General features: G+C 43.6%; 1 protein-coding gene across 6 annotated transcripts in view; it reads left to right on the forward strand.

The window, feature by feature from the left end:
- PDE1A (phosphodiesterase 1A) overlaps nucleotides 1-21175 on the forward strand; it is a 252850-nt gene that overhangs the window by 184982 nt on the left and 46693 nt on the right. For all 6 annotated transcript variants that reach the window (XM_072981028.2, XM_078393737.1, XM_072981035.2 and 3 more), the window contains one exon: nucleotides 5842-5955. In XM_072981028.2, coding sequence (XP_072837129.2) covers nucleotides 5842-5955 — 114 coding nt within the window. The remainder of the gene's footprint in view (nucleotides 1-5841; nucleotides 5956-21175) is intronic.

Consider the following 21175-nt stretch of genomic DNA (forward strand, 5'->3'; position numbering starts at 1 on the left):
TCGTGCTCCTCCCCACCTGCCTACTTTCTCTACTGGTTCTTAACCTTGGGTTACTCAGGAGTTTTGGACTGCAACTCCCAGAAGCCTTCACCACCAGCTGTCCTGACTGGGGTTTCTGGGAGTTGCAATTCAAAAGCATCCGAGTAACAAAGGTTAAGAACCACTGCTCTAGACCACCAGCTCTGCCCCTGACTGTGAGAGGTATCACAGCCACTCGGCTGCAGTGTATGTTTATGTGATAGATGCTGCTTTTGGGGGATGAACTGCAGTAAAATCTGTGAATTACTTGTTTAGAAATTCTCTTCTCACACATGAAATGCTCAGAATCAAGGTGTTCAACATTTTTTGCAGCCACATATTAGTTGGGGTTTACAGAAACACAGTGCATTTCATAAGATATGGTGATGGGGGTGCTAAAAAGTGGTTCCAAGAAGTATTTTTCACTTCTACATGCTGTATTTCAGTGTGAAGAAACGGTTTAAGCTAACTGCTCAGGCTTAATGAAAATGCATGTTAGAAGAGTGCTTTCCAGCCAGAAGCGAGTAAAAACCATTTGTGCATAGTTTATACTCGCAGGGTGGCTGCAAATACAGTATAACTAAATGGACAGCTTTTGAAGAAATTCCATTACCCATAATAATATCTAAAGCTGAAATGAGCCTAAAATATCAAGAAAATGAAAGACACATTCTTGCAAATTGTAGAGTGTGAAGAGGCTTATATGTCACAGGCAGTTATAAATAATCAACTCTGTTTTATAATGACCATTTTCTGGGCTTTCCAGGTAGAGAGTACAGTACTCAGAAGTGGTTTATCACTCCCTTCTTCTGGGGATCATGCAGCTGGCCCAAGGCCACACAAGCTGCCTCTACTCTCAGGAGGCACAGTGGAGAATCCAGTTCTCCACCTCTGACTCTGCAGCCAGAAACCTAAACCACTGAGCTATCCAGAAAGCTATAGCACTGGGAAAAGTTTTTTTTCTTCTGAAAACACATTTTAATGAAGCTGGAAGTGAGCTCACATGATAAATCAGTTCTGCTAGTTTGATCTCATTTGGGACATGTGCCCCGACTTCTTCTTTTTAAAGGGCACATGTTTAATAGATTTCCAAAACACAGCTGGAGTTAAACTAAACATATTGGTGGAATTCACCTGGGACAAGAGAGAGGTGGAATGTGTATCCTTGCAGAAGTTCGTCTTGGGAACATAAATACCTCTGAAGTTCATAAAAAGTATTTGCTCTCTCTTAATCTCTTTGTGTGTGTCAAAGCCAACTACAATGTGATCATAGTAGAAGGATGAAGCTCTGTTGTGTAGAATACTCCATGGAACTGTAGAACAGGGATAGGGAAGAGGTTCATATTTTTGTATTTATCATTTGGTGAAAATTTTAATGTCGATGCGCAATCACAGTGAGCCCATACTGAGCAGTGAAGCTGAACAACAGTCACACCCTCAGAAATGAAGTGTCAATGCAGAAGTTGCTTCCCCCCCCCATGAATTGCAAGCCATGTCTTAAAACCATCCGCTTTGCAGATGTACGCAAGTACATCTTCTTTATCTATAAGGGTTTCCCATTTGATTTCAGGAGAAAGAACAGTGTCTGTTTAAAGGAAAGATGTATTATGGCACTCCCAGTCCTGTCTCATTTAATGGAAGTCTAGGGCACACTAAAATAGTATAAAGTCTACTTTAGTCCTCTGCCCACCGTAAGCCAATAGTTTTCCTTGCCTTCTGCAGTTCTGGGGGAAATGCAGAAGGTTTTTTTTAAGGCAACTGGGATGGAGAGAAAGTGCTTGGCAACTGCTTATTCTCCGGTCAATGGCTAGAGCTATGGCAACCATCTCCTTGCTGTGAGGGAAGAATTCCCCTCACAGGCAAGGAGGCGCAGAGCCAACTCAAACTTTTTTATGCCTGAGGCAGAGGACGAGGTTCACCAAAATCCACTGTCTGCTCAAGTCCAGAAACATGGCACCGAGAGGCAACCAAATTAGTCAGAAATGGTTACACCCATGCCTCCCCACTCTGGGCACTGAAAACAAAACCACCCTTGTGCCAGGCAATTTGGGTCTACCTGTGGCTTGAGGGTATGAATTTGACCCAACTCCGGGAGGCAGTGGAAGATAGGAGGCCCTTTTTCCTTTGTCACCCCTTATGTTAAATTTTTTTTAAAAAAAATCTGGAAAAAAAGAAGATAGGAGGGCCTAGTGTGCTCTGGTCCATGGGGTCACGAAGAGTCGGACATGACTAAACGATGACGACGTGGCTTGAGGTAGCTGCCTAACAGGACAGCTAGCCTTCGCTGCCTCCAGTGGCAAAAAACCCACACCTTTTGTGGGCCCTACTCCTGAAGTAAATGGGAAGGACCATTCATGAACAGCAAAGTGGAGGCAATCTGGTTGGCAGGCTTGTACTCCAAGCAGTTCTCAAAACCTAACCCTCAAACCCTCCATGCTGATTAATCCAGGCAGTTAACAATACTGGGGTACTTCAGTGCTGTGACACTCCTAGATGGCCAATGATGTGTGCGCGTGCCTGCGTATGCATGCACACATGTGCCTTGCCGTGAAATTTTGTGGTGAAGTGCCCTGCCTCCCACAGTTCAGACCTGGAGCTTCCTTTAGTAGTACAGTACTTCCAACACTCAGTGTCTCAGTATTAAGAGAGGTTTGATAGCTTTTTATAAATAGCACATCTCTCAAACTGGATCAAGCTATATTAAATATTGAATGAAGGCCTGCCAAAGTCTTATAGGATGGACCTTGGGACCTCATTATTTTCAATTAATTATTATTTTATAGGTAGGCACTGAATTATGCCTAAGGGAGAATGCCAGTGTAGCTTAATTTCTCACACAAGAGGCAGACATGTAAAACTAATTTTCTCAAAGGAAATTAAATGGCTACTAATGCTGGATCTCATTTAAAATTCATCTCTTCATCCGAAAACGTATTTGGTATTAGCTTGAGAGGAAGAGCAGAAAAGTAGCCTTCCAAGTGATAATGAAATTGTTCCTGGCCTTCCCCTCCCCTCCCAACCCAGTTCAATTTCTCCTTCTCTCTGGTAGGACTTACAGCAAAAATCCTGGCTGTTTTTTTTTGTGTGTGTGTGTGTTGAGAGAGTGGAACATGTAGCTATGTAATTTTATTTATTTTTTTAAAAAAATCTAGATTGCTCTCCATTTTGACAGATGTCAGGGTGGTGTACAGTAATGATTTTTTTTTTAAAAAAATTGATGTTTGGCCATCCTTCATATAACAAAAAGTAAAAAATAAAACTGGATGCAGCACAATAAACCAATGCCAGTGTTCTAGCAACTAAGAAAGTTTTGTCCTGCTGCTGTGAAATCTCTGAAATCAGAGCCAGCTTCACATCCCTGGACAGAATGTGTCCCTAAAGGTCAGAGCATGTTCCCCTTACGTAAGCTGCCCCCCCCCGCTCCCCGCGATCAGGATTTCCTCACAGCTAGAGATGGGCATGAACCACAAAAACTCTCGTTTGTGCTGTTTCGTGGCAACCCATGAACCATCTGAACTTTTTTAAAAAAATGAACCATGAACCGGTTCAATTTTTTAAAACGTCTGTCCCTTTTAAAAAGAAAAACTAACCCACTGCCCTCTTTCCACAGCCCCCTCCACCAGACACCCAGGCTGAGGCCCGCTGGTCAGGCTGCCACTCAAGATGGCAGTGGTGGTAACGGAAGGGGGAGGTGGCTGCAAAATGTAGGGAGGCAACAGGCGCAGAGGGAAGGAGATGAGGGCAGGCTGTGGGAGAGAATGAACCAGGAAGTTCGAGAAGATGCTAAAAAAAGTTTGTGGGTCAGGTCGGGTCAGGTTCTCCAATTTGGAAGAACCGAAGTAAAAAACAAAACAAAACAGCAATTTTCCATGAACTTCCTGCTTCATTTTTTGGTTCGTGCCCATCTCTATTCACAGCTACATGCCCGTGTTTACTTGGCAATGACAAATGTCACTTGGAAGTAGTGCAGCGTGGATCTCTCCTTTCCAATTGGCTGTCTCTTCTTCCTTTCAAGCTGTGAACAACTCCCTCTTAAGCTCAGCCTCCGTTTGGTTTATTGCTCCAGAAAACAGATGAACAAGGTGGGTTCAAATGCCTACAGGAAACTCTGATGCAGCTACTCTGCTGTATAGAAGGATCTCTTAACCGGGCTCTTCTATGAATAATCAATAATAAAAAAATATAAAATATAGCAAGAAAAACTGAGGGCTTTAGCAAGTGGCAAAGCTTCCCCATGTTCCCCATCTCATGGGATCACACCACCAATGCTTTTCTGCACCACCAAGAAATAATCCAAAGGTATATTGACATCAATTGATGACGTTTTTTCTCACGCTATTGAGTCCTATGACTAAAGTCTTCCTTCCTTCCTTCCTTTGGCCAAATAACTGGCCTTCTTTGCTTTTAACTCCGTGGTTTTCAGACTCCGTGGTTTTTAAGATTCAAAGTTTTGGTGTCAGATTTTGCTTTCGAATATTGCTGATGTATTTTGAAATTACACAGGGTTTTTACAAATATACTGTTAACAATCTTAATGTATTCCCAGGATTTATTTATTTATTTATTTATTTATTTATTGGACTTATATACCGCCCCATAGCGCTACAAGCACTCTCCGGGTGGTTTACAATTTTAATTATACAGGCTACACATTGCCCCCCCAGCAAGATGGGTACTCATTTTACCGACCTCGGAAGGATGGAAGGCTGAGTCAACCTTGAGCCAGCTACCTGGGATTTGAACCCCAGGTCGTGAGCACAGTTTTTAGCTGCAGTACAGCGTTTTAACCACTGCGCCACGAGGCTCTTTTTTATTTATTTCCGAAAGTCAGAAGGCACAGGGATGCTTTTGAAGTTGCAGTCCTCTGAGTGAGGATTATTTGGTATTTTAGAGTGCTGGAGTGCCATTGGACTAGAGCGCTATCGCTGTAGCTCTTGAAGAGAAGGAAACAAGTGCAGCTTATGAAGCAGGGGGAGACCTCACTCCAAAATCTAGGGTGAGGACATACCTCTGATCACACATCTCCCCTATGGAAGTGATCACTCAGGAGACTGCTATTAGGCCAAATCCCAGTTCATGCCACTTGGCTTTGTGCTCACTTTCCAACATTTTGATGAGTTGGCTGTTTGAGCTGCTTGTACATATACTTAATTTCGGCTTTAAGGTCTAAAGCAATTTTTTATACTTATAAAAATAATTTTAGAGAAGGAAAGATTTGAGGATGTGCATGCAGGATAACATGTGTAATGTAGGTTATGAACCATAAATAAAGAGAGAACATTTTTCAAAAGAAAGAGATAGAGTTTCTTCATTTTTTTTTAAAGCATAACATCTTTAGACTACAACTCCCAGAGTCCTTCAGCTGCCATGGCCTAAGGCAGCATAGTGATAAGCCTCCAAGCCAGTTGACTGAGGAATTCTGGGAACTATAGTCCTAAAACATAAGCTCTGGTTCCGCTTCCTTGGTTGTTCCTTTGAACATGGCTTTGTGCCTAGACAGGCCTATAGCTCTACTCAGCTATTTGTCCATTTTTGCACATTCCTGGCTCTTTTTTCCAGACATTTTGAGAACTTGTGGAGGCACTTTCTCTGAATACATGGAGAGACAAATAGAGATGACTGGTCTGCATGCAGTTCTCATTTCCTTTTGCGCATAGCATGCTTAGGGCTTGCAATCTGTCTGTGTCAAGAATTTTTCAATTAAGTTGCGAACCACCTTTCATGGAAGGTAACTCTTCCAGTCATTTTAACAGGACACAAATGCATCCCGAGGAAAGGGCTGTTGATTTTCTTTGCCATAATTTCTATATTTATTTTTTACAGATTAAGATGTTTAGTGAAGCAGCTGGAGAAAGGTGACGTCAATGTCGTGGATCTGAAGAAGAATATCGAATATGCAGCTTCTGTGTTGGAGGCCGTATACATCGATGAAACGAGGTAAGTCTTCAGAACATGAGGTGATTGGCCAAATGGCCCAGAGATACTATCCATCTGCGCTTTCCTCCGACCTTTGGCCTGCTGAGAAAGACATTTCAGTTTAACCTATTCTATACAGCAGACATTGGCCAAAGGTTAGTAGTTTTCGAAAATAAGTTAACTTTGAAACATACCCAGATTCATGGTCACATTTTGATTAGTTTATCATTTCCAAGGATCAGGAACAGAGTAAAAGGAGACACTAATAAACAAACATACAAACAAACAAATAAATGTAGTCTTTGTAGTAGTGATTGTGTACGTAGTTACATTTATTTAAGGAAAACTGGTACAGTGGTGCCTGGCTTAGCGGTGTTAATTGGTGCAGCAAAAATCGGCGCTAACCAAAAACATCACTAAGCGATTTTTAAAAGCCCATAGGAATGCATTGAAACCCCTTCAATGTGTTCCTATGGGCAAAAAACTTACCTTTAAGTGAAAATCATCCATACGGCGGCCATTTTCGCTGCCCGGTATGCGAGGAATCTGCCCCAAAACACAGCGGGTGGCCATGTTTTTTACCCGGTGGCCATTTTGGAACCGCCGATCAGCTGTTGGGAAAACATTGCTATGCGAAAATCAGTAAGCGAATCAGCTTACCGATCATCGCAAAGCAATATTTTCCCATCTAAATCATTGCAATGCGATCGCTTTTGCGATCGCAAAAAACATCGCTATGCAATTTCGTCGTTAACCGGGGTGCTCGTTGAGCGAGGCACCACTGTAGTTATGTTCTGAATGAGTGCTTCAGGTAATATTGGCTAATGAAATGTGTGTTGACATATTGCTCTTCTATCAGAGAAATTCTTCACATTAATTGCATTTTTTTCTTGGGGTTAATAAATCCTAGTAAGAAAAAGAGCAGGGTGCAAAGAAATTATAGTCAGGCCAAAGAAATTATAGCCAGTGCTACTGGATGAAAAAATCCCACGATAGAGCAACTGTCACAGCCCAAACCTTGCCAATGAGTATGGGAGTTGGGGGCATCCCCCCCCACGGTTCAATATGGAAAGAGAAGCTGTTTTTCTAAATACTTTCCCCCAAGATATTCAGTGGAATGGATTTGCCTTGGCCATTTCACACCTGGCGTAGTCTACTGCCCATTTTGGGTGTTTTGTAAGAATCAGGTAGCTTAGGGACCTGTGGATTCTTTTATAACAAAAAAAAGTAACAAAATTCAAAGCAGTCATATCCACCCTACATAGTGCCCTTTCTTATTCTCAGTTTGAAAGAAATAGGATGGTTGTCGGAGAAGGGGGTTGTATTTTGTGTGGTTCAGTTACACTGATCATTCTAATCAGTCCCCTGTTACATCTGTGAGAAATCATCTTTGTTTATTGTTATAAATACAAATATTCTCCTTTTAACCAAACTGAATAACATGGTTATTGAAATAACTTCATGGCTAATTTCAAGTCTTCCACTTTTTTAATGCTTGGGTGAATTTTTAGGATTGCTTTGCAAATGAAACTGTATCTAGTGCAAGAACAATTTCCAGTGTGTTTATTTAAGGTTTATATTTCACTGTCTTGATTTTTTAAACATTTTATTCTGAATTAAATGTGCTCTTCAGCATAACTGCCAAATCTTCAATATCACTTGGATGTGTGTTTCCGGTTTTATTTCCTTATTAAATTTAATGTCCAGCATCTGCATAATTCCAGGAAGTCAGACTTGTTATATTAGGTGTGATATATACGTATGTTGTGTGACTTTATTGTTTATATGTCCATTCTAAAGCATCAAAGGTCTGGCAGTAATAGCTAGGGAACAAAAAAGCATGCCCTACCTCCTCTATTGAGAAATGAAATAGAAATAGAACATTACCCAAAACTATTTATCATTTACTCCATCTTAGTTATTGTTTTATTTCTTAAATCTGACTCTAATGAGGTCCAGGTAACATACTTATTTTCCTTCTACTCCTCCCCGTTGTAAACCTACGACAATATTGTGAGGGACGGCAGAGTCAGGCTTAGAGAGTGATTGGCCCAAGAGTGTTTCATGGGCCAGTGGGGACTTGCACTTGGTTCTTTCATGTAACACCAGTCTAAAACTCCAGCCGTTGCACAACACTGTCTCTCTAATGCTTTCTGTTAGACAAGAACTTTGGCATATTCTAACATGGCTATGTTTAGGGATGGGGCTTTCAGATACAGTACTTTGGATCCAGACTCCCAGAATTCATGGAGATTCATGGGAGTCACAAGTCCTCATAGGAGGAGGAGCCTCCCTTCTTATTAAGCTCTATAGAGGGATTCTTCTAAAGACCATGTGATTCCCAGGGGGCACTGGGTCAGTTTCTTCATTTTTGAAAGTAAATACATAGCAATGGAGGCCTGGAGATAGGTAGGGAAAACTGCTCTGTAAACCTCTGGTTTCTGTAAACTTCTGGTTTCTGTAAACTTCTGGCATCTACCAGAATTCTGCACAAAGGAATATGGGGAAATTCTGGGAGCTAAAATCGACGGACTCTGAAAGGCCCTGTTTACATTTTGGGGAGAAGCACCTTTTGGCTTCAAGATAGGTTTCTCTCCCAGTATATATAGCAGTGGGGAGAGGAGAGGCAACTTTGGTGGGGGGCAGTACAGTACAGAGGAAAGCATGCAGTGCTTTTCCCTCCCCCAGTGCTATACATATAACAAAATCTGTGCTCATTAACTTAATTTCTGCAATAAATGTCACATCTAGCTTGTCCAGAAATCCATCCATCAGCAAATTGCAAAATCTTTTCTGTAACTGGTGCCAGCTACTCAGAAGAAGGACAGAGAATCTGTCCTAATTTCAGAAAAAGTTTGACAAACTCATTATGGTTTGCTGTTTTCCCTTCAGAACTTTCCCCAATATTTTTAGCTGTTTCTTAAAGTTAACTGTTATCCTTCCTACTAACAAATAATCCAAGTAATTTAGAGGAAGAAAAACATGAAACACTATAAAATAGCCATCTACACCAAATCCCAGAGAGCAAATTAAAAATGCCAGCATAAAGCAGCACACATTTGAAACGCCTGAGCAAATCAAGAAAATTACTTGATCTGGTGCTGAAAAAGAGAAAGAAGACAACATTCAGTGGCTTCCCGTGGCTAAGCATTGCAAAAGTGATTTGCTATGCTTGAAAAAGCCTTCTGGTCTTCTCATGTCTTGACTGAGGTCACAACTACGAATTAAATCTGGGGCTCATTTATTTTTTGTTTTTTAAGAAATAGATATAATGTCATATTGTTTTTGTGTCCCTGTGTATGTCCTCATAGATGGTGGCCTAGGAAGACCTGCACCCCTATGATTTGTCCGTATGTTCTATGTACACGGGGAGAGGAGTGTCTCCCGGTCATCCACCTGATGAAGGCTTCTCTCAGGCTAGGGAAAGGGTGGGTAGGAGGTGGCAGCTCTTCCTTGCACTGGAGACCAGTCACCCCATTTTCTCCAACTGCCTGGAGCTCCCTGAAGCTGAGAGGGAGAGCACAGTCCTGTCTTCTGGCAAGGGGACGTTCCCAGGGAGTATGTCGAAGGAACAAGAGTCATGATATTTAGTGCAACTGTGGGGGTGACAACATCAGAAGTAGCAACCTGGCCCCAGGCTCCTTGCATATTTTCATATTTCATTTTGCTAATATACCGTATTTTTCTGTGTATAAGACGCCACCACTTTTCTAACCCAAAATTAAGAAATCTAAGTGGGGCTTAGCAAGTGGAGGGGAGGTCTGGTTTTTTAAAGACCAGAATTTATTTAAATTAAACATCCCCCTACAAGGATATTTTTTAAAAAACTTTTCCTGGCTGAAAAAAATGCACACTTATCTCTGTGTTGTGTTGCTGTAGATTTTTAGATCTCTTTCAAGCATGCCAAACCCAATGCAAAAACAGGAGTTTCTTCTTCGTGGTCTCTGTGAATGCACAGCAATGAGTTAAACTGCACCTGCGCAGGACTCTTCAGAATATTCTAGAGCTTAAATAATGACAAGTGAAATGTCTCCGTGTATCGCACATGCTCTGCCTCGGTTCCTTTTTGCCGCTGCTGCGAACAAACTGCTTCAATTTGCTTAGAGCTTATTTTTCATTTTAAAAATCTTTGGTTTTACCTCGGACTGTTTTTGGACTACAATCTTCATCTAGTTTATTGACTCGGACTGTTTTGACCTTTGATTTCGCTTTTATCATGATTTGGCTTCTGTGATTATTTGGCTTGACTCTTGGACTGATTATCATTCTGGCTTTGGATTTCAATTTCTAATTCCTTGATTTTCTATTGGATTGATATCTACAGCTTGATCAGGACTGCTATCAGTATCATTTCCTGTGAGTTTGTCCCTTGTTGGTATTGTTCTTGGTTCCCGCCAAATTTTATCACCTCTTCAGGGCCATTCAAATGGTGCAAGTCATGTGCAAATAAAATCCTCTTCTCGGACGGCCACGACTGCTGTTTATTTTGTTTAGGGGGAGACATCAGCCCAATTCTTGTCAGGCTTGCAAAAAGCTTACCAAGCCTGCCTTAAAACTTCAGCTGCAAAGACTCCGTTACTGTCTCTGACACCTTTGGGCTCGACAGAAATGAATTCTACCATTCCTACTGCTCCCCTTACTCCTCAAACCGACTCTACTGCTTCACCGATGCCGGCTACTCCTTCCTCCAAAGCATCATCTAAAGTCTCTAAAACAAAGAAAACTTCGATGTCAGGATTGACATCAACACCAAAGACACAGTCTAGTAAAGACTGGAAAAAGAAGAAAGAGGTGTCAAAACATAAGAAGGGGAAACAGATTCATAAGACAGTTTAACTGAGGGAACCTTCCCCAGTGAGAGTCACTTTGCCCTTGCCTATCCTGGAGGACTCATCAAGGGAACTCCACGATCCCGACTCGCTGTCTGAGGGAGAGGATCATCAGCAGGCATTGGGATCAATTCTGAGCATTTCACCTAGCCATGGCCTTTCGGAGGCTGAGATCATTTCCAGCCCAGCCTCAGCCCATTCTAGTTCCATATTCATCGGGCAGGCAACGGTGGCTCAGGTGTTGGAGTCAGAGATGTTACTAAGTCAATCTCCACGGAAACATATCGAGATGTAATCGTGATCCCATGTCTATCTTGGCATCAGACTGCTGCCGAGTATGTTGAGCCACTGTATGTGGAAGTAGATCGACATGAATATCGACATCGATATCAAGGATATGACTTCGACGCAGAGGACTACGTTAAACCCAAGAGGGTGCGTTATATCTACGCCTGTTTGGTGCCATCTCTTTTTCCATCTCCTCCTTGGTGTCGACACCGAGCCTGTGTCAAGATGGAACCAGTGGCCACGAAGCCTGCTTCCAAGTGCCATTCTCAAGAGGAATATCAATTCCCAGGGAGAAGCAATCTCGAGTACTGTCGATACCGACACCACAACTAGAGCATCCCAGACCGTCCCATTCTCGGGTATCCTGTCATGTGCTGTCAAGAGTAATTTGACCGCCTGATGTTGAAGTGTCAGTACCGATGCCATGAGTCTCTGCCTCAGCATCAAGATCACGCAGACGCTCACCATCACACCCTCTATCTATTGACAGGTAGTCCGTAGGCTCGTTGGTGTCGTCTGGATCTGACCAAGATCAACATTCAGAAGGGTCTAGAGAATCTCCTTCTAATTTGCCTACGCCAGACTCGAATGTCGCTGACATACACCTCCCATCCCCTTCGGAAGACTTCATATCATATGCACAATTAATACTCCAAATGGCAAAGTCACTGGAATTGGACATTGATCCACCTCCTCCCCCCAAGCAAGATTTAGTATTTGATGACATAAATCAAGACAAATCACAGCCTTTCAGTTTAACCTTCGAAAGGCTAGACTTAAGTTTATTCCTTCTTGTTACATAACAGCACTGATGTTACCTGTCTGTCATGGGTTTGGAGGGAAAGTTCCATCCTATGGGGAGTGGAAGGCGGGACATCAGGAGGAGGGGCTGTACTGTATAAATATGTGATGCCTGTGTGGTGAAGAGGAGATGCTGAGACAGACTGTGAGACACTGGGAGGGACGAAGCAGCAGCTGGGGAAGAAGAAGCTGTTGTGGGAGTCTGTGTGTCTGACAGGGTACTACTGTGTGTCAGAGTACCAACCTGAAAGGTTCAGGGGTCTGTTGGTTAGCCAGAACTGATGGGTTCAGGGTCTGTGCTTTAAGTTAAAGGTTCTAGGTGAACCAAACTGTATGCTGGTGTGTGTGAAAATAAGCCACGTTACTTTATTTTATTCACCTGATTGCTTATTTTTCCCTGTGTGTATTTAAAATAAACTTTATTCTTTTTGTTGTTTAAAAATCCATCCCTGGTCTGTGTGACTTATTATAGGGAATGGTTGGTGGCAGCTTAGTAACTGTGTGATAGATCCCAGTAGGTCTGGGTTTGTCACATTGATTGGTGTCCAGCGTGTGGGATACGACTGGTCCAGTTGTCCAGCGGTCCAGCAAAGCCTTGGCAGGTGTGCCCAGAGCAAGGGGGGTCTAGTCAGGGACAGTCTGAGGCGCGTAGGTAATCTTCTAGGTGTACCTCACGGGGAGGTGCGCTAGTAGAAGAACGTGCCAACTGGGGAGACTTAGATTAAGGTGCTCTGAGGCAGCCTGATTTTGGCGGGAAAACGCTGAGGCAAAACTGCGTAGCAACAGCGAGCTAGCTTGCCAGCTGAGAGGCCCAGCAGAGGGGGGTAGGCTCTGACTCGATACTGTTGCAAGTAGTGCTGAAGAACAGCAGCAATCTCTAGGGAGAGCTGGTTCTGAGGCAAGAAGGAAAAAAGTGGTCGTTTTATTTTGAGGCTTGACTTTTTAAAGCCGCCTGTTCTGAGGGGGGATTATGCCCTTGACTCGAAGCAAGATAGCAGACATGAGTGAAGTGAAAGACCCCCAGATTGACCAAGGTTCTGAGGATGAATTTGGCTCAGTGCAAGGTGACAGCACAGGAGAGCAAGACCCAGAACTCAGAAAAATACTCATAGCCCAACAGCATGAACTGAGGGTGAGGGAAATGGAGGAAAGGGAAAGAGAGAAACAGCGGCAATTTGAATTAGAGAGAGAGAGAATGGCGTTTGAATTAAAGAGATTGGAACTGATGAACCAGAACAATAATAATAATAGGGATTCTGAGGGGGGCCAACTGTCTAAGGCTGACCTGAAGAAATTCCCTGTGTACCACAAGGGAGATTGTCCCGAGGTGTTCTTTTCCTTAGTGGAAAGAGCGTTTGTGGACTTCTCAGTGAGGGAAACTGAGAAGATGACCATCATGCGGTCTTTAATCAGTGGTAGCCTGGCTGAGGTTTATGCCGAGATGCCTGAGGAACGGATGAAAGATTTCGCAGAGTTTAAAAAACTGGTGTTTGCAAGACATGGGATAAATGCAGAGCAGCTGAGACAGAGGTTCAGGTCCCTCACCAAGAAGCCAGAACAGACTTTTACCCAAGTGGGGGCCCAATTGGTGAGGCTGCTTGAGAAATGGCTGTCGCAGGAGGGAACAGAGACCTATGAACAGCTTAAAGACTTGATAGCCCTGGAACAGTTCTATTCAGTTCTGCATGGGGAATTGAAATTCCAGGTGAGGGAAAGGAAACCGAAATCTGTGGCAGCAGCCGCAGAAATCGCGGATTTTATCTCCCAAATAAGAAAGCCCTTGGGTGAGGGGAAATCTGTAGGTAAACCCAAAGAAACCTACAGCAAGTACTCTCAGGGACCAGGGAAAAGCCAGCAAGGGGGAGGGGCCCATGGTGAAGGGAAGCCCTCAGGCATGAAACCAAGCCCTCAGAATTTGGAGGGAAAACCCAAACAAGAGGAGAGAGAATCAAAATACACCAGAAAATGCTATTTCTGTCAGGGAAAGGGTCATCTGATCTCAGAGTGTGAGAAATTGAAGCAGCTAAAAGGAATGGTGCCTCAGAATTCTAGTGGGACCAAGCCAAAAGCTGTGTTCTGTGTCCAGCAAGAGCAAGGCTCAGTGTCACAGAGGGAGCCTGTTGCCATGGCTACTCAGTCTGGAACAGCTACCTATGCTGAGCAGGCTGAGGAAAATGGTCCTCTTGTGGAGGTAAAGCGCTGCTTGCTGATAAAAACAGATTCTCAGTTGTTTGAGACAGCCGGGGTGGACGTAGGAATACTTGACCGTCAGTATAGGGGGCTGCGGGACACTTGTTCCCAGGTAACCCTGTGCCATCCCGATATCATTCCCCGGGAGTTTATAATCCCAAATGAGAGCATAAAGGTAGCAGGTATTGAGGGGCAGGTAATCTCTCTGCCAGTAGCAGAGGTACCTGTCAACTTTCAAGGCTGGAGGGGAGATTGGCGGATAGCGATTTCATCTACTCTGCCAGCAGCCGTGCTCGTGGGAAATGACCTGGCTGAACATGTGAAAAGGGTGCTAGTGATTACACGCTCACAAGCCACCACGGGGACAGTTCAGGGGGGTAATGATGAGCCAGAGGCGGAAGCAGAGGGGAGTTCAGAAGCTGTGGTGGAAACCTTAACCACAGACAGCAGATTTGGACAGGAGCAGAAGGCAGACGCCACTCTCCAAAAGTGTTTTGAACAGGTGACTGACGCGCAACTAACACCTGAAACCCCAGTGAGATTTCTGGAGAAAAAGGGGATTTTATATAGAGAGACCCTGAGGAATATCTCAAAAGGGGGAGATGGGATCAGAAGTCAGCTGGTGGTACCTGAAAAGTATCGCCCCATGATCTTACAAAGGGGTCACTCTGACATGTTTGCTGCACACTTAGGGGTGAAAGGGCCCCTTGATTTGATCAAGCAAAATTGGGAGCAGATCACCCAGGATGACCCACAAGACGTTGTGACTTACATAGACACCTTGATGAATGACCTAAGGAGAAATCTAGAGCTGGCAGCAGAAAACCTGCAAGCTCAGAAGGTCAGACAGAAAACATGGTATGACCACAAAGCTAGAGAGAGGCACTTTGTCCCAGGGGAGGAAGTGCTTTGGCTTAGGCCCTGCAGAGAGAACAAGCTGCAGCTCAAATGGGCAGGACCATATAGGGTCATTTCCAAGATGTCAGACCTGAACTACCTAATAGAGCAGGAGGAGAACCAAGCAAGGAGGGTGGTTCATGTGAATGCCCTACAACCCTACTACAGAGGGGAACAGAGGGTTCTATTCGCTATAAAAGCAGCTGAGAGTGAGGAAGCTGAATTACCCTTCTGGGAGGGTAGAGGGGAAGTAAAATACAACCCAGAGGAGGTAAAGATCAGTCCTGCACTCACCCAAGACCAGCAGCAAGAACTAAAAATGCTGCTTAGCAAATATCAACAGGTGTTTTCCAACAAGCCGGGGATAGTGAAGGGAGTGATGCATCGGATCCACACAGGGGATGCACCCCCGCAGGCAGTATCCCCATACCGAGTAACGGGACCCTATAGGGACAAGGTGCGGAAGGAGCTGGACGAGATGCTGAGGGAGAACATAATCGTCCCCTCTTCTAGTCCTTGGTCCTCTCCGATAGTCCTTGTGGACAAGCCTGATGGGAGCATTAGGTTTTGTGTCGATTACAGGAAATTAAACCGTGTAACCACTCCTGATGCCTACCCAATGCCCAGGCTAGACAACCTGATTGAAACCATAGGGGGTTGTCGGTTCATCTCATCATTGGACCTGGTAAAGGGATATTGGCAATTAAGAATTGATCCCAGGGATCAAGAAAAAACTGCCTTTTGCAGCCCTTTTGGTCTCTATGAGTTTCGAGTCCTGAGCTTTGGTCTCAGAAATGCACCAGCCACATTCCAAAGGCTGATGGACCAGACCTTGGCAGGGCTCAGTGACTTTACAGTGGCCTACATTGACGACATAGGGATCTTCAGTAATACCTGGGAAGATCACCTGATACACCTGGAGTTAGTGCTGCAGAGGTTAAGTGCAGCAGGGCTAACAGTAAAGGCCAGCAAGTGTCAGCTGGGTAGCCCAGAAATAAAATACTTAGGTCACATGGTAGGGGGAGGAATGATAAAACCCCTGGAGGCCAAAATAGAAGCTGTTCGAGATTGGCCTAGACCCACCACCAAGAGAAAAGTCAAATCATTTCTTGGGTTGGTGGGCTACTACAGAAAGTTCATCCCGAGGTTTAGCGAGATTGCGGCTCCGCTGACCGATCTGACGAGGAAGAAGACTGATGACCGCATCCCGTGGACCAGCGACTGTGAGGCGGCGTTCCAGAGGTTGAAGGAGGCGTTAATCAACTATCCTGTCCTGCGTGCTCCAGACTTCGACCGGGAGTTCATCATCTACACCGATGCGTCTAACAGCGGGGTAGGAGCAGTTCTGTGCCAGGAGGATGAGAATGGTGACCAGCATCCAGTGTCCTACCTGAGTAGGAAACTTCAAAAAGGTGAGAGACATTTGGCAACCGTGGAGAAGGAGTGTTTGGCCATAGTCTACGCGATCCAGAAGGCCAAGCCTTACATCTGGGGAAGACATTTTATTCTGTGTACTGACCATTCACCATTGCAATGGTTAAAGACAATGAAAACCCACAATAGCAAACTTATGAGGTGGGCTTTGAACTTACAGGACTATGACTTTGAAGTGAAGGTGGTCAGAGGGTCAGTGAACTGAGTTGCTGACGCCTTATCAAGAAGACCTGAAGATTGAAGACGGCGAAAGAATATGGACTATATGTATATAATGAAGACAAAAAGTTAAAATGTACCTGGTTTTAAATTGGTTTGTATTAATAAAGGTAAAATTGATGTAATGCATATGGTAAATGTTTGAAATGCCTATTTGCTATGTTTAACTTGGAGTGTAAGTATGAGTAAGTATAATATGGTATGTATAACTGTTTTTGTGTATTTTATACAGGTTGTTTTTTGGTGAAAAGCACTTTAGCTTTCCCCCTACAAAACAACTTATAAAGAGGGGAGGTGTTACATAACAGCACTGATGTTACCTGTCTGTCATGGGTTTGGAGGGAAAGTTCCATCCTATGGGGAGTGGAAGGCGGGACATCAGGAGGAGGGGCTGTACTGTATAAATATGTGATGCCTGTGTGGTGAAGAGGAGATGCTGAGACAGACTGTGAGACACTGGGAGGGACGAAGCAGCAGCTGGGGAAGAAGAAGCTGTTGTGGGAGTCTGTGTGTCTGACAGGGTACTACTGTGTGTCAGAGTACCAACCTGAAAGGTTCAGGGGTCTGTTGGTTAGCCAGAACTGATGGGTTCAGGGTCTGTGCTTTAAGTTAAAGGTTCTAGGTGAACCAAACTGTATGCTGGTGTGTGTGAAAATAAGCCACGTTACTTTATTTTATTCACCTGATTGCTTATTTTTCCCTGTGTGTATTTAAAATAAACTTTATTCTTTTTGTTGTTTAAAAATCCATCCCTGGTCTGTGTGACTTATTATAGGGAATGGTTGGTGGCAGCTTAGTAACTGTGTGATAGATCCCAGTAGGTCTGGGTTTGTCACACTTCTAAGTTAGAGCTCATCAAGAAATCATGGACTCAACCACAAACATCTTTACAGGTTTCAAGAAGAGTGAGAATCACTACAGGACACATGGCAATGAAACATCATTTCTGAGTAAATACCTGGCTCCAAACTCCATAATTGTCCAATCGAGAGAGGTAATCAATCTAGTCGGGAGAGGTAATCGATCTAAGGTGACCCCTACTAGCAGAGAGGGTCATAAGTTGGATGTACTTGGCTGTTGCCCGTATTCACTCACATCCTTTGTGATGAGGGTCTCCAGTTATCAAGCGGCCATGGGTGCCTATCAAAGGCAACTATGGATTAAGATCTTGTCCATTCTTCAAGCAGCCCCTGACAAACCAGAACCACGGCCCTCAACACACATTTGGAGGCAACAACACTCACAAACAACAATGCTTGGTATTGAGGCACACTGCAGACGTGGCTTCCAAGGCGATGACATCAGCCATTGCCCTCCACAGACATGCCTGGCTACGTTCAGCAGGAATCAACAATGATGCCAGAGCACGGATTGAAGAGCTTCCATTCAATGGTGCTGGTCTGTTCAATGAGAAGACCAACGAGGTGATGGAAAACCTGCATAAAATTAGAAAAACAGTGCGGTCTTATTCTGTCCAACAGCCTAGGTACCAGTGACAGCAATGGCGTAAACGATTTACATCACAGCAATCATATGATCAATCATACCAACCTTATCAACAACCTTACCATTACTATAAACCTCCTCAGGACAGACCAAATCAGCCTCCATCTTCTACTGCCATGTCCTTCAAACCTCAGGCTTCCAATCAGCGCCACCAAATTTTCTGTCGCCCTGTCAAGAAGGGCAAGCAATACCTTTGACTGTCCTCTACTGATTTATCAATCAATCCAATCCATCTTACGTTCCCCAGCTAGCCCCATTTTTCAACAAGTGGACCAACATCATCACGGACACTAGGGTGCTCACCATCATACGTTTTGGTTATCTGCTAGAGTTCTTAGATCTTCCTCCTCTCGGTCATCTCAAGATCACTTCTTACTCACCTGCTCTGCAAGAAGAAGTCTCTGTTTTTCTTCAGAAACATGCCATTCAATGCATTACTTCTCAGGAAGCACTTGATGGCTTCTACTCCCGATATTTCATGGTCCCCAAGAAGGATGGAAGTCTACGATCTCAGGTGTCTCAGCACTTACCTTCATCACCAATGGTTCTGTATGGTCACCTTAGAGTTCATCATGCCTCTTCTTCCTCCGGGCGATTGGTTCATCATGATAAACTTGCAGGACGCTTACTTTCATATTACCATCCAGGAGTATCACCACAAATATCTCAGATTTATTTTCATGGAATCAGTGTATCAATTCTGCACTCTCTCCTTTGGTCTTGCCACTGCCCCAAGGACTTTCACGAAGTGCCTAGCTCCAGTAGCAGCCTACCTTTGTCTCAACAACATCATGGTTTTCCCATATATAGATGACTGGTTGATCGTCACTGGCTCTTATGCCAAGGCACAAGAGGACATGTCTTTCATGCTGCAAATGCTGGAAGACTGAGGCCTTCAAGTCAATGTAACGAAATCCCATCTCATACCATTTCAGACCATGGACTATACTGGCGCAGTTCTGGACTCCAACAGAGCCAGGATCTTTCTCCAGAAGTTACATCATGCTATCCATCCTTTTTGGCCTGGCGCCAGAGTGACAGCTCACCACACTCAAAATCTCCTGAGAGAGAGGGGGAGAGGGAGAGGGAGGGAGGGATGGAGGGAGGGAGAGAGAATGTCATTTTTTAAAAGTAGGTACATTTTTAAAAGAATAGTATAGATGCTGAATCATAGTTAAACAAAGAAAGAATGCAGTTAGAAAAAAGCATTTAAATATCTCTTAGTTAAAACAGGAGTAATTCATGTTAGAAAATCTCATGTTCCATGGAGCAAATGGAGGTTACATTTTGGATGAAAACTTGGAAAAATCCCTAGCTAGAGGATTCTGGGAGTTGCGGTTCAAAAACGTTACATTGTCCCATCTCTGGTTTCAGGCATCAACATGTCTTGGGTTTACCCTGAGAAAATGAGAAGACCTTGTAAAAGTCTTCTGAATATAAGAAGTCTTTTTTCTTTCTTTCTTCCAGTAACTGTATGTCTTTGTAGAGAATGTGCATTTATAAGAATGAGGGAGCATGGCAAAATGACAGGTTTCTGAGTTCCTCTTAACATTTCCCTTAATAATTGATTTTGGAAATTCACACTCAGTGCACCATGAAACTCATTCTAAATTGGAACAGGTGCACCACATTTATCCAGAGGGATTTTTTATGCTACACTCTGAGAATTTTTACTGGCAACAAATGCTGTTGACATCAGTCGATTTAACTTCCAAGTAATTTGGTTTACGCTCAGAATGTACATGACTTAAAAGCAACACCCCAGATCTTTTTAATCTTTTCCATGGACTGAAATGTAATATTTTGCACTGACCTGGAAAGTTCCCAGTGTCCATGAACTAGTTTTATTACCGTAGACTGGAACTATTAAAAAACAAATTCAAGAATTCGGAAAAGACATTTGAATGAAACATTTCTCACAGTTTCCTCTGGATGATTCTGGGCAATAGCTGGTCAGAGAAATGTTCTGTTATTATCTAGTATTTTTTATAAATGTTCTCCTGCTGCTGCTGATGTGATAAGTGTCAGATATGTGATGAATGTTTAAGTTTATTGTTGACTGTAGAGAATGTAAGAAGCCCAGGATAATAAAGTTTCAAAATGCTGGCCCTGCAAATAATTTTCAAAGCTAACCATTCTTCTAAGTTAATGTTCAAATGTCATCCGCCCTGAGTAGATTTATCTAGAGGGGCGGTATAAAAGCCAAACAAACAAACAAACAAATAATCCTCACATATAGATGTCCTCAAATTCTCTTGCTGCATTGGTATTTTTAAACGGTTTGCTTGACACCCCACAATTTTAAGAATCACCAGTTAGAGAGCAACATTCGTCAAGATACTTGCATTTCTGTAACATGAAGATTTCAACTTTTTTTTCTTCAGCAATAAGAATGGTTGTTCAGGCAGAAATGGAAAGCATATCCAACTACAGTACTGTATACACAACACAGGCCTAGGCTAGACTTCCAATACATTCCTCAAACCAAATTGATAAGTTATACGTAATTAGGGATGTGCACTGACACCAAAATTCAAATTCAAAATGTGGATTTGGAATTCAGAATTGCAACCCTTTGGATTCAGAATTCAGAATTTTAAAAATTTAGAATTTCTGGATATCTGGAACCCTGTTCTAGTATATATGAATACTATATAGTCATTATTTCCCCCTCCTCCTTTTAAAAATACAAACAGGCATATTTTAAAAGGATTTTCCTGTGTCCTCTGAAACCCTTCTAGTGAATGTGCCAAACAGATTGCACGTCAGCAGCCAGCAGGGCCTCGGCATTAGGAAACGACTGTAATAGGGCATCCTGACTGAATCCAGAAAAGTGGGAAGGCCAGCAGGAAATGCCAGCAGCGTTGGGGAAACAGAGGAGAGGTCGCCCTGGGGAGTGGGCAAATGCCCTGGGCAGCCCTGGCAGGCAGGTTGGAGCAGCAGGTAGCCTGTAGTGGGTGGGAATTGCACCCACAGCACATGGCACAGTTGAGTGAGTGAGCGCAATCTTGGAGCAGCTGGTGGAAGAAGGAAAGAGGCAGAAGGAGGGAGCCGCAGACTGAAGCATGGCCTCCCTT

This window comes from Pogona vitticeps, chromosome 1, assembly GCF_051106095.1.
Source record: "Pogona vitticeps strain Pit_001003342236 chromosome 1, PviZW2.1, whole genome shotgun sequence".
In the NCBI taxonomy this organism is placed as follows: Eukaryota; Metazoa; Chordata; class Lepidosauria; order Squamata; family Agamidae; genus Pogona; species Pogona vitticeps.